Source organism: Canis lupus, chromosome 22 (assembly GCF_048164855.1).
Source record: "Canis lupus baileyi chromosome 22, mCanLup2.hap1, whole genome shotgun sequence".
NCBI classification, from domain to species: domain Eukaryota; kingdom Metazoa; phylum Chordata; class Mammalia; order Carnivora; family Canidae; genus Canis; species Canis lupus.
Genome location: NC_132859.1, coordinates 25,345,218 through 25,355,901, shown reverse-complemented (window position 1 = coordinate 25,355,901; position 10,684 = coordinate 25,345,218). Strand labels below are relative to the sequence as shown.

The window sequence follows — 10,684 nt, the reverse complement described above, 5'->3', positions numbered from 1 at the left end:
TCTCCACCTCCGGGATCTGCTGTTCTTCAGCTGCACTGTCCTCTGTATTCAGCTTCCATGGGACGAGCCTGACCATGACATATCCTGCTGCTCACTCAGTCCACAGAGCCATATCTAGCCAGTGGTAGGTAGGAAAATATTGTGGAGCAAAGTGCTTTGAGAAGGAGAGAAAGGAGTCGTTGAACAGCCAGTCGTCTCTGTGATAGGCAGCTAACATCACCATGACACAAAACTAATCCCTCAAAAACTGACTGCACAGCACATCCCTTGCTTTTAATACTGAGCTTCTGCCCCTTTCCATTGGGTTAAAGTCTTTGTCCACCATTATCTCTATGATTGTCAGACATACGTCAACAACTTAATGCAGATACGATGCAAATAACCTAAAAATTGATGGCAGAGTGAAACCATCGGTCTTGCAAGATCGGCAAGATTTCAAGAATAAGAGAGCAGTTTTGGGGAACTGCCCTGGTCATTTGCAAAGCCATTGACAAATGAGGAAATGGCAGTGTTAGATCAGAGACAACTGAGGATGATGAGAACCAAAAGGATTCTTCGGTGGGAATGATTCTAACGTTGAAGAGGTAAGAAACACCTGGGAAAAGTAACAAACACCTCAGATATTTTTGTCAAATTATATTGTCTATGCTTGTGTTATAAAAATCATTTTTTTTAAAGTAGGCTCCACAGTGGACATGGAGCCCAACACGGGCTTGAAGTCACAACCCTGAGATTAAGACCTAAGCTGAGATCAAGAGTTGGACACTTAACCATCTGAGCCACTCAGGTGGCCCTGGGTTGTGAAAATCTTAAAGAATTTCACATGTTCTTTAATTGTATCAGAAAAATATACCACCAAAAATCCTCAATAGTTTACTGATGGTTTTTGTGGTGGTGGTTGTTGCTCTTCTAAGAAGGAGTTGCTGGCAGTACTCTTACCTGGGCCCTCCTATAAGGCCCAACCTCTAAATGTTGGCGTGCCTGGATCCTCCTCCTGGGCCTCTTGCCTCCAGTGTCCCCCCATTTCCTAAGGGACCCATTTAGTGCCTGGGCTTTAAATACCATCTGCCCATAGTTGGCTGACTTTGAGATACATATCCTCCTGTCCACTGGTATCTCTACTTGAGTGTTTAGTAGCCTCTCAGACCTGGGTGTTTAGAAACACACCTTTGACTTCAAACCTGCTTCTCAAGTGTTCCCTGCCTTGCTCAGTAAATGGCAGTGTCCTTTAGCCTCTTCTCAAGGAAAAATCTTGAGAGTCATTCTTGATGCCTCTGAGTTGCCCACTCTCACTTCTGATGCAGTAGCGAGTGCTGTTGGGCCTACTTTCCCAGTACGTCCTGAATGGACCTCATGCCACCCCCTACCACCACCTAGCCCAGTGGCCACCTCTCGCACCAGGGCCCCCGGTGACAGCCTCGTACCTGGTATTCCTGCCCCGAGCCTTGTCTTCATGGCCATCTCATTCCACGTGGCAGCCACAGTCAGCCTTTAAGCATACACATTGGATCGTGTCATCTCACAACCGAAATCCCTCCAATGGCATCTGATCACATTTATATAAAATCCAAACTCCTTCCTGTGGCCTCCCAGGCCCCACATCATCTGATTTGTGCCCACGTCTGGCACCTCATTTCAACACCCCCTCCTTTCTCCCTCTCTGGCCACCTCGTGAGCTCCCTCCTCGGGGTCCGCCCTGTCTGGATGCTCTTTCCTCCATATTGAGGCTGTCTGACTCCTTCTTGTCATCAAATCTCAGCTAGAATGTCACGTCCTTTGAAGCTTTCACCACCCCGCATCGAAGGCAGCCCCACTCTCCAGCCTTCTTTCTTTGGTTATCTGACTTTTTTCCTTGCAGCTCTGTCATTATCACTAACCGCCACTATTTTGCTTATTTGTGTACTTAAAACATGTTCTCTGTCTTGCTTTAGTCTATAAACCCCAACGAGGGCAGGGATTTTGTCTAGTTGGCCTACTGCTTTATCTTCATTGCCAGAGGGTGTCACATAATAGATGTTCAGTAAATATTCATAAACTAGTTTTTTAAATGGAAGGGAAAAAACACCCTTAATTTCATAATTTTAAGTTTCATTTTGCAGGGTTAAGTCCCAGTAAAAAACTTTTTCATTATTTAATATGGAATTTTGGTTTCTCTTCTAAGTGGATTCATTCAAGTGGCCTTTTCCTGTATCCATTATCTTTGAACAATGAACATCTCCTGTCTTGCGTGTTTCCTTCCCTGCTTAGACAAATAAACTCATGGAATAAGTAAATGAGGGCACGGCTGACATGATTTGTTCTTGGTTAACCCAAGCTGGGTCACAGTGATCAATCACTTTTCTTCCAGGGACACACAAATGCCCTCTCCCCTTTAAAATCCATTCTAGAATCATGTCTGCAATCTGCTATGCCCACTGGTTCACAGGATATGAAACCCTCTTTCTTCTTTTTAACAGAACACTTTTTCTGTCTCCAAGATTCCAGCACCATTTTAAATGTCTGCAGGTCCCCTATGATCACAGATAAACACTGAGAGTCTCTTTCCTGGGTTCTGTAAGTACTCTGGCCTGTAATTCATCTGGGCCAAGAGGCTTGAGTGTAATTCGATTCAGGACACAAATAAAGGTCCTCATTAGAGGGGAGTGGCCACAGTGCAAGACAATTTGGCAACACACTGATGTCACTGAATCGTGGAATGGAACAGATGCCTTGTTAATGTGGAAGCCCTGATATCTCTCCAAGAACTGGTTTCTATAACTCCTTGAGTTCTGACAACCACTCATGTGGGCCCAAAAGTAGGGCTGAAGGGTTTGGAAGTCTCCTTTAAAATTCTCCTCCATCTTGCCATGTGCCATAATCCTTTGGGGTATGTGGGGAGAGGAGAGAGAGTGGGAGAAAGGCAGAGGGAACCAGCTTCCCACTGGGGTGCTGAGGAGAGGTGGGGTTTCCCGTGTGCAGCCTGCTGCTGGAAGCGAGTCTGCCTATAGGACTCTGAGGTTGACTTGAGAGTGCCATGACCTTTTTAAAAGGCCACCCACTCCTCATGTCTCGTCTGGACTTTCGCCAAGCAGGGAAGTCTGAAGTCTCACATTGCATTGCTTGAGTTTTAAGTGCGGGCTCAAATTTATAAAGCTGTGTCAGCCAGACCACACGTGCCCTAGGGTCTGATCCAAACAGTAGCTCCCAGTTTGTAATCTCCGGTCTAAGGCACGGTGTAAAGATTACAGGTGGGCCAAGAGAAGATGCTGATTATCAGTTTCTTCAATCACGGCTACCAGAATGTGGGGGGAATGCAGATTCATTTCATCCTAGTTTAGAAGAGCAGTTCTCTATTCTATAGGAGTTAAGGAGCACAGCATTAAAAAAAAAAAATTGGTGGGGCATCTTGGGTGGCTGAGTCAGTTGAGTGTTTGACTCTTGATTTTGGCTGAGTTCATGATCTCTGAGTCATGTTTCATGCATGTGTCAGGCTCTGAGCTCAGTGTGGAGTGAGACTTGAGATTCTCTCCTCTCCCGTTCCAACTCCCACTTGCACACACACACTCTCTCTCAAATAAATAAATAGTCTTTTAAAAAATTGGTGTTGTAGGGAATCCTCATTCAAAGGCACTGAAGTTTGACAGACCCTTAATTTCACAACGAGGAACTCATGGTTGCATAATTTGGGGGCATATTTTTTGTGGGGGCTGTGTCCCCCCAAATAGGAAGACACTATGACTTTGTTGTCTACATGTTTGGGGCCCTCAAATTGGAACCTGGATAGTGTATGCATGAGCTAAGTGGTCAAAAAAAATGTATTGAATTAATGTTGTTGACCACTTCGGCTTGCAGACTTCACTTTAAAAACATTAAACAACAACAACAACAAAAATCTCTTGTGTAAATATCTGATTCCCTTAGGCTTGAGTCATGGGGTAGAGGAGGAGAAATACAACCCACATCATCTTCAAGGATCAGATGAGCTATAATACATTTGCTAAGTCAGGGAGGTATGTTGAGGCAACAAGAAAGACCTTCCAGGGAGTTCTATTCAATCCTTGGATAACCTAGATCCCAACTGCCAAATACAACACAGCTGAGCTTTCAGGGTTTTCCCTTTCAAATCAGTATGTTCTAAAAAACGAATCTATTTTCTTCCCAACCAAAACTTCTATAGCATAGGTCCTAATTAATGGTGTCATCCAATCACTCAAACTAGAAACTCTGGAATCATCTTCAACTCTTCTCTCTCCAGATATTATTAGCTACCAACTTCCACACAGCCTCAGATTCAGTCCCTCTTTAGATCCCTTGACTCAGGGCTTCATCACCCCTCCCTGGTATTTTAATGATCTCTCCCTCACTGCCTCGTGCCTGCACTTCCTATTTAATCCAGTTTCGATTCCATGGGCCATCATTCGAGTTGTTATGCCTGCAGTTGCCCTCAACCCCCTTATGCTTCTCCCCCGCCATTGTAAGACCTTGGTTAAATAATCCCAACCCTGGTTAAAGCTGGCATTCTCATTAGTCTCTGCCTGTGTCCAGAAGTGGAGCTTGAGTGGGCAAAAGCACTCAGCTTTGCCGACTGGCCGTATGGAGAATCCCAAACCCCGGGTGGGTCCTCAGTGCAGCTTGGAAATTATAATACCGTATTCCCCCTGTCAGCTGACTTTCCAGCTCCCCTGGACAGGTTTCTGTGTCTCTCCTCCAGCATCCAGTGTTGTTCCAAGAACCCCCCACTCACTCCTTTTTTTTTTTTTTTTAAAGATTTTTATTTATTCATAGAAACACAGAGAGAGAATGAGAGGCAGAGACAGGCAGAGGGAGAAGCAGGCTCTATGCAGGGAGCCCAACATAGGACTTGATCCCGGGTCTCCAGGAGGCGCTAAACCGCTGCGCCACCGGGGCTGCCCCCCCCACTCACTCTTATTCTCAGCTGCTGACTATGCCCACCATTCCATTGGCAAAGGGAAGCAACCAACAGGGGTGTCTCTCTTCTCCCACTGCTTAGACCACAGGCCTAACTCACCTCCTTGTGTCCCCTCTGCCCCCGGTCCCCAGCGACTGCAGTCCACTTCCCACACAGAGTAATTATATATCACTCACTCAGTAAAGTCCAAGTTTCTTACCCTGTCCCCTGTGGTCTACCCATCTGCAGGTCTCAGATGTCGTGTTCCTGGCTCTCTAGCACCCTAGTGAGGCACAGTTTCACCCGGGGACCTCAGCTGAAGTGCTCTCCCCGTGAAGGCACACAGGGGTCACTTTCTCATTTCTCTCCAGTCTTGGCTCAAAGTGCCCTTCTCAGAGAGGCCTTCCCTGTAACCACACAGGCACCTCCGCCTTGTCACCCTCAGTTCATTCCTTGCTTCGTTTCCTATGCATTTGTGTCCCAGTGAAGAATACAGAGAGTAGTACTGTGATTTATTTTCCTTATTTTAACTTCAGAACACTATTGGGATTGACGCTGTAACTGGCCCAGGTCTCCTAAAAATACAACAACAAAAAAAGCCTGAACCACTGTTCTAGGGCAGTTTCCCTATGTCCATGGTGGCCTTTGGAACCATTCTCTTGCTCTTTGATCTAAGCTGAAATGGAAGTGTATCTGGGAAGTTGTTGTTTAGCACGGTGAGGGCGGGGTTCCAGCAACCGAGAAGCATAGGAGAGTCCGGACTGACCTCACTTTTCTTGTTTACAACCTCTGTCTCTCAGTTTATTCACAGCTAGGATAAAACCTGCCCCGGTACCGGCTCCGTTCTGCGCCACTGGGGAAACTGGTGGAAAAGCAAAAGCAACTCGGTGTTTTGCAAAACCTTTCAGGACATCTCTGAGAACTGTTGGCTCTCCCTTGATTTTAGAACAACGACCAGGTGTGACTGTTTCAGAACCAAACCGAATGTGTACGCCTGTATTACCTCCAGGAGACAGAACAAATCTCTTTTCACAGTGGACCTCGGTGCCAGCATGTGCAGGATGGTACCTTGCCCAAGGAATAATACCACCCCCCTCCCCTTCTCTGCTCTGCAATGTAGCTTCTGATGAAGCCATTAGAAGGTTTCCCAAAGGTGGCTTTATTTTTTTTTTAACTTATAAAGATTTTATTTATTCATGAAACAGAGAGAGAGGGGCAGAGACATAGGCAGAAGGAGAAGCAGGCTCCCGCTGGGGAGCCCAATGTGGGACTTGATCTCAGGATCCCAGGATTGTGCCCTGAGCAGAGGGGCAGAGGCTCAACCACTGAGCCACCTAGGTGTTCCCCAGGTGGCTTTAAAGATAGGCTCTCAGCCTCTGTCTCAAGCAAGTTTGCTCTTCAAACTCCCAGAGCTAATGGGCCACAAGCCTCTATGTAAAGGGTGCACACATTCTGCATTTTTGTAGTGGAGATATTAGCAGTGGCCAGGGGCAACGTCCTTGCCTGCTTTGCTAAGGTCAACTGAATTTGTGCTCCCTTGACATCACAGTGGCCCTGACAGTTCATAAAAGCACACACCTGCCATTCCTTCTTTGGGCCCATGCTGTTGAGCGTGCCAGGCAAGCGCTGGCTCCCTATTCTTTCAGGAAGGCAGGAAAATCTCGCCGTTCATAAATGTTTGGACAGAGCCTGCCCATGACACAGGGGTTACACCTGCTGCCGCCTGGAGAAGGCTGGACCTACCCAGCCCGACATCCCTGACGACCGATGCATTTTCCACGCTTCTTGGCTATTCAGGTAGGACCACCCCACGACCAGGAGGGCACAGGCTTTGGGCATGGCTTGACTGAGGAATCCAGGCACGAAGCTGCGCCCAGCTCCCCTCCTCGTGCTTCTGTGGCGTGTGAGCACATGTTTCAGTTCCCGTTCTGGGGGAAACTCTTCCAAGTAGGCTCCAATTCCCGAGGTTCAGCCAAGGGGGGGACCGTGCTGTGGAGGCACACAGGGATTTGAGGGAGCCTTGAAGCTGGTGCAGGGTCACCGAATACAGGCTTCCCAAGGGGACTTCAGACCGTGGAAGATACCCCAAACTTTGCTCCGAGCAGTCGATTTGCTCCGGCCGAGCAGGGAGGGAGAGAGGTGCCCCCAAAGCAGGCGGCCAGTGCGGGCAGCCCCGGCCACAGCGCCCAGCGCGCCGAGGGGTGCGGGGGCCGCGGGATTTGTGACGGCGCCGGGGCGGCCCGGGTGGGAGCCGGGGGCGGGGGCGGGGGCGGGGGCGGCCGCGGCGGGGCGGGGCGGGCGGGGCGGGGGCGGGGGCGGCGCTGCGCTGCGGGCCGCGGCAGGAAGGGGGCGGCCGCGCGCTCTCGCTCGGCTCCGCCTGGGCCCGCGGGCTCCGCGTCGGCAGCGGCGCTCCGGACCGCGCGGGGCTGGGGCGAGGCGGCTCCGGCCGAGCCTGCGGCTGCCCCCCCCCCCCCCCGGCGCTCCGGGGTCCTCCGCGCGGTTCGCCTCCCCGCTGCCCGCATGGACGCGGCGCTGAAGCGGAGCCGCTCCGAGGAGCCGGCGGACCTCCCGCCGCCGTCGGCCCGGGACTTGGAGGAGGAGGAGGAGGAGGAGGGGATGGAGCCGGCGCTGGAGGAGGAGGAAGAGGTGGACCCCCGCATCCAGGTGGGGCGCGCGGGGGGCGCCGCGCACCTCAGACCCCGCCTGCGCTCCGGGCCCGAGGACCCGGTTTTGCGGGGCTTGTGGGAGGCTGCGGCGCCCGCGTGGATGCGGCCGGACTGTGCCGCGGGGGCTCCCGCAGACCCCGCAGACCCCGCAGGGTGGGGGTCGCCGCGGCCGGCCCAGCGGCTCGGGCCGATGTGCAACAAAGGGAAAAGGGGGGCGGGGGCGGGGCGGGGCGCCGTGCGGGGGTCGGGGTCCCCCGCCGGGCAGGCGGCGCGGAGGGGGCGGGGGCGGGGGCGGGCGTCGTCCCCCCGCCGCGGGCCGCCCCGAGCCCCGGCCGCGAGCCCTCACCTGGCGGCGCCCGAGCCGCCCCCTCCGCCGGCTCATTGTCGCCGCGGGCTCGGACCTCCGCTTGGCCTCCAGGGCTGAGAGCCCCGCTCGTGGTCGTTAGGAGGTCGGGGTGTGAGCAGAAGCCGGGGACGGGGGATGCGCAGGGCTCCCGCGGGGAGGAGGCGGGGGGGGGGGGGGCTGGCTTTCTGTGCCTCCATTTCTGAGGGAGAGGATTAAAAAACAATTTCTGAGCCAAGATGTAGGAGTGACAGCTTCACCTCCTCACCCTCCAGGCGAAGAGCACAGCACATCCCTTTCCAAGACCCGTTTTTCTACCCTTTCCATAAATCATTTAGTATAAACATATATATACACTAAATGCAATATATATATTGCTAGTATATACGTATATACTAAATGCAATATATATATTGCACATATATTGATATATTGCAACATATATAGCAATATGTATATATAGTCAATATATATCAATATGTATATATTGCAATATATATATATATAGCAATATATATATTGCTTTTAATCGTGCTCTGCGATTTCTGGAGCCCTAATGGGTTTTTCAGCGCGCGGATCAATTAAAAGCCCATTTAACTCAGCTGTTGCCATTTAAATGAATTGTTTTGGCAGATTAGCAAGATAAAGATCAGGTGGGGAAAAAAAAAATCTTTGCATGAGGAATTCTACTAATTAAAATCACTAGTTTAGGCTACTGAATCTTGTTTTCCCGGTAGGGGAATTCTGTTTGGGAGATCCTTTGTTTGCAGAGTAAAAGGAGTTAACTTCTTCGCTGGGTACTTTTTTTTTTTTTTTTTTTTTTTTTTACAAAAATGTCAGTTTATAAATGTTTATCTGAAGGATCGGGATGAAAGCTAGTTTTTGTTTCGTTAAAAACAGCGAGGCAGGTTTAAAGATTGCCGGTTTGCAAGGAAAAGATTTTCAGTTCTAGAAAAATACTCAACCACTAATGAGTTAATGCCAGAATTCTGCCCTTGATTTAAATCATTTCCCTGAGTTTATAGTTTCGGCTTGCCTTTTGTTTATTTCATCGTCTTTTCTGCAAAGTTCTTTCTGTGAGGCAGGAGGTACTGTTTGGATTCCTAAACCATTTGTAACAGGTGGGTTTACCTGAAGGCACATACCTGGAAAACAGTTGACCTTCTAAGAAAAAAATCCCTAGGACCTTCAGACATTTTTGAAAGAAAAAGGCCTCAGAAATAACTGACATTCATTTGTTCTTCAAGCCAGGGCTCCACTGTTTTCCTTGAGAATTAATACTGACTCATCCCCCTTCCTCCAAATTGTGCTAGAGTACTTTTGCGGAGAATGAGCTCAGTCACACTGGAAACAAAAGACAATTCCTTTACATCTTTCTTCCCTCTCTCTCTTCACTAGGGAGAACTGGAGAAGTTAAACCAATCCACGGATGACATCAACAGACGGGAGACGGAACTCGAGGTACAGAAGGCTGGGTCCTTGTTTCTGGTGAGGTGGTGTCAGTCCTGCTGACACCAGCCTGCTTGATCTTGTTTTAATAGCTGGAGGATGATTGCTGGCGTCCCCTCCGCAGAGTTGAGCAACCGCCCGCCCGACAGAATAAAATGCACTGCTGAGCCCAGCGTGTGGGTGGAACACATGTGGATCCTATTTCACATGGTTTTCATCATGGGAGCTCCGTGGGGCCAAACCCAAGGGCTGTGTGGGGCACTGAAGTTCATGTGTCTGTGGAAAAGCATGAAAGGATTGAGGGGAGAATTACCTGCACTCTACAATGGATAAGAAAGAATGAGTTGACAAAGTCTTTCTGATATTTCAGGGTGATTCCTTACATTTGTACCTGGAAACATTATGTATTTCCTTAGACTTCTACTTTTTTTTTTTTTTTGACTTTTTGTCCTAAAAATCTCACCCCTCTTCCACTTCCCTGCTCATTTCCTTGTTGTCTGTTTGCGTGTAGAATATAATGATCTTCATGGTAGCAAAAAGCTGTCTGGACTGCAAGGGCTTTCCTGCTGGGAAGAATCTTGGGGGATACTAGAACTTGATTTGAATTTCATGAGCATCTTCCAACGTGAGTGTAAACAGATGAGCAGTCTTCACAGCTACCCGTCAGCCCCCACTCTGCTGTAGTAGTGGTTGGTTTTACCATCCATCAGCAAATTTGAACAAACCCCGCATGGATCTGAGAGCCTGTGAATGAATCTATCAGAGAATTGAAGGGATGCAGGGAGCTGTTGGAGGGCCTGTTTCTGTTGCAGGAGAAATAGTAGGGAAGGTCACTGAAAAGGGCAGGAAACATCTGGTCCCTAAGAATGAGGGTGTGGGAGATAGGAATAATCTACCGGGAATACACTGGCAGCCTTGATTTCTGACTACATGGCTAGGCCCTGGAGGCACCAGATCTGGGCATTGCAAAAAAGGGGATTAAAAGTCTGTTTTCTGAGTTGTGTGTGAAGGATGATCACTGACGCCTCTGTTCTGATTGTATGTATCCATGAACACTGAGGCTGCCCTTCTCCCCCTGGTAAAGTAAAATATACATGTTTGTTTTAGATTTTATTTATTAGCATAAGCAAGGGAGGAGAGGGAGAAGCAGGTTCCCGCCTGAGCAGAGACCCCGACTCAGGGTTCAATCCCAGGCCCCTGGGATCCGTGACTTGAGCCAAAGGCAGATGGGTAACTGACTGAGCCACCCAGGTGCCCCAAATCTGCATGTTTATTTAATTTTTTTTTTTGACTTCTGATGAATCAAGTCTCTTTGGGCAATTGAAATCTCTCAGAATC

The 10,684-nt window shown here is 49.3% G+C and overlaps 1 protein-coding gene across 2 annotated transcripts in view; it reads left to right on the top strand.

Moving 5' to 3' along the window:
* The first annotated feature begins 6,483 nt into the window (after positions 1–6,483).
* SH3BP5 (SH3 domain binding protein 5) overlaps positions 6,484–10,684 on the top strand; it is a 76,870-nt gene continuing 72,669 nt past the window's right edge. Inside the window, exons 1-2 of one of the 2 annotated variants that reach the window (XM_072792847.1) lie at positions 6,484–6,685; positions 9,296–9,358. In XM_072792847.1, the coding sequence (XP_072648948.1) occupies positions 6,656–6,685; positions 9,296–9,358 (93 nt within the window). In that variant the 5' untranslated portion in view covers positions 6,484–6,655. Of the gene's footprint in view, positions 6,686–7,369; positions 7,553–9,295; positions 9,359–10,684 lie in introns of those variants that run through there. The other variant, XM_072792846.1, reaches the window with a different exon arrangement.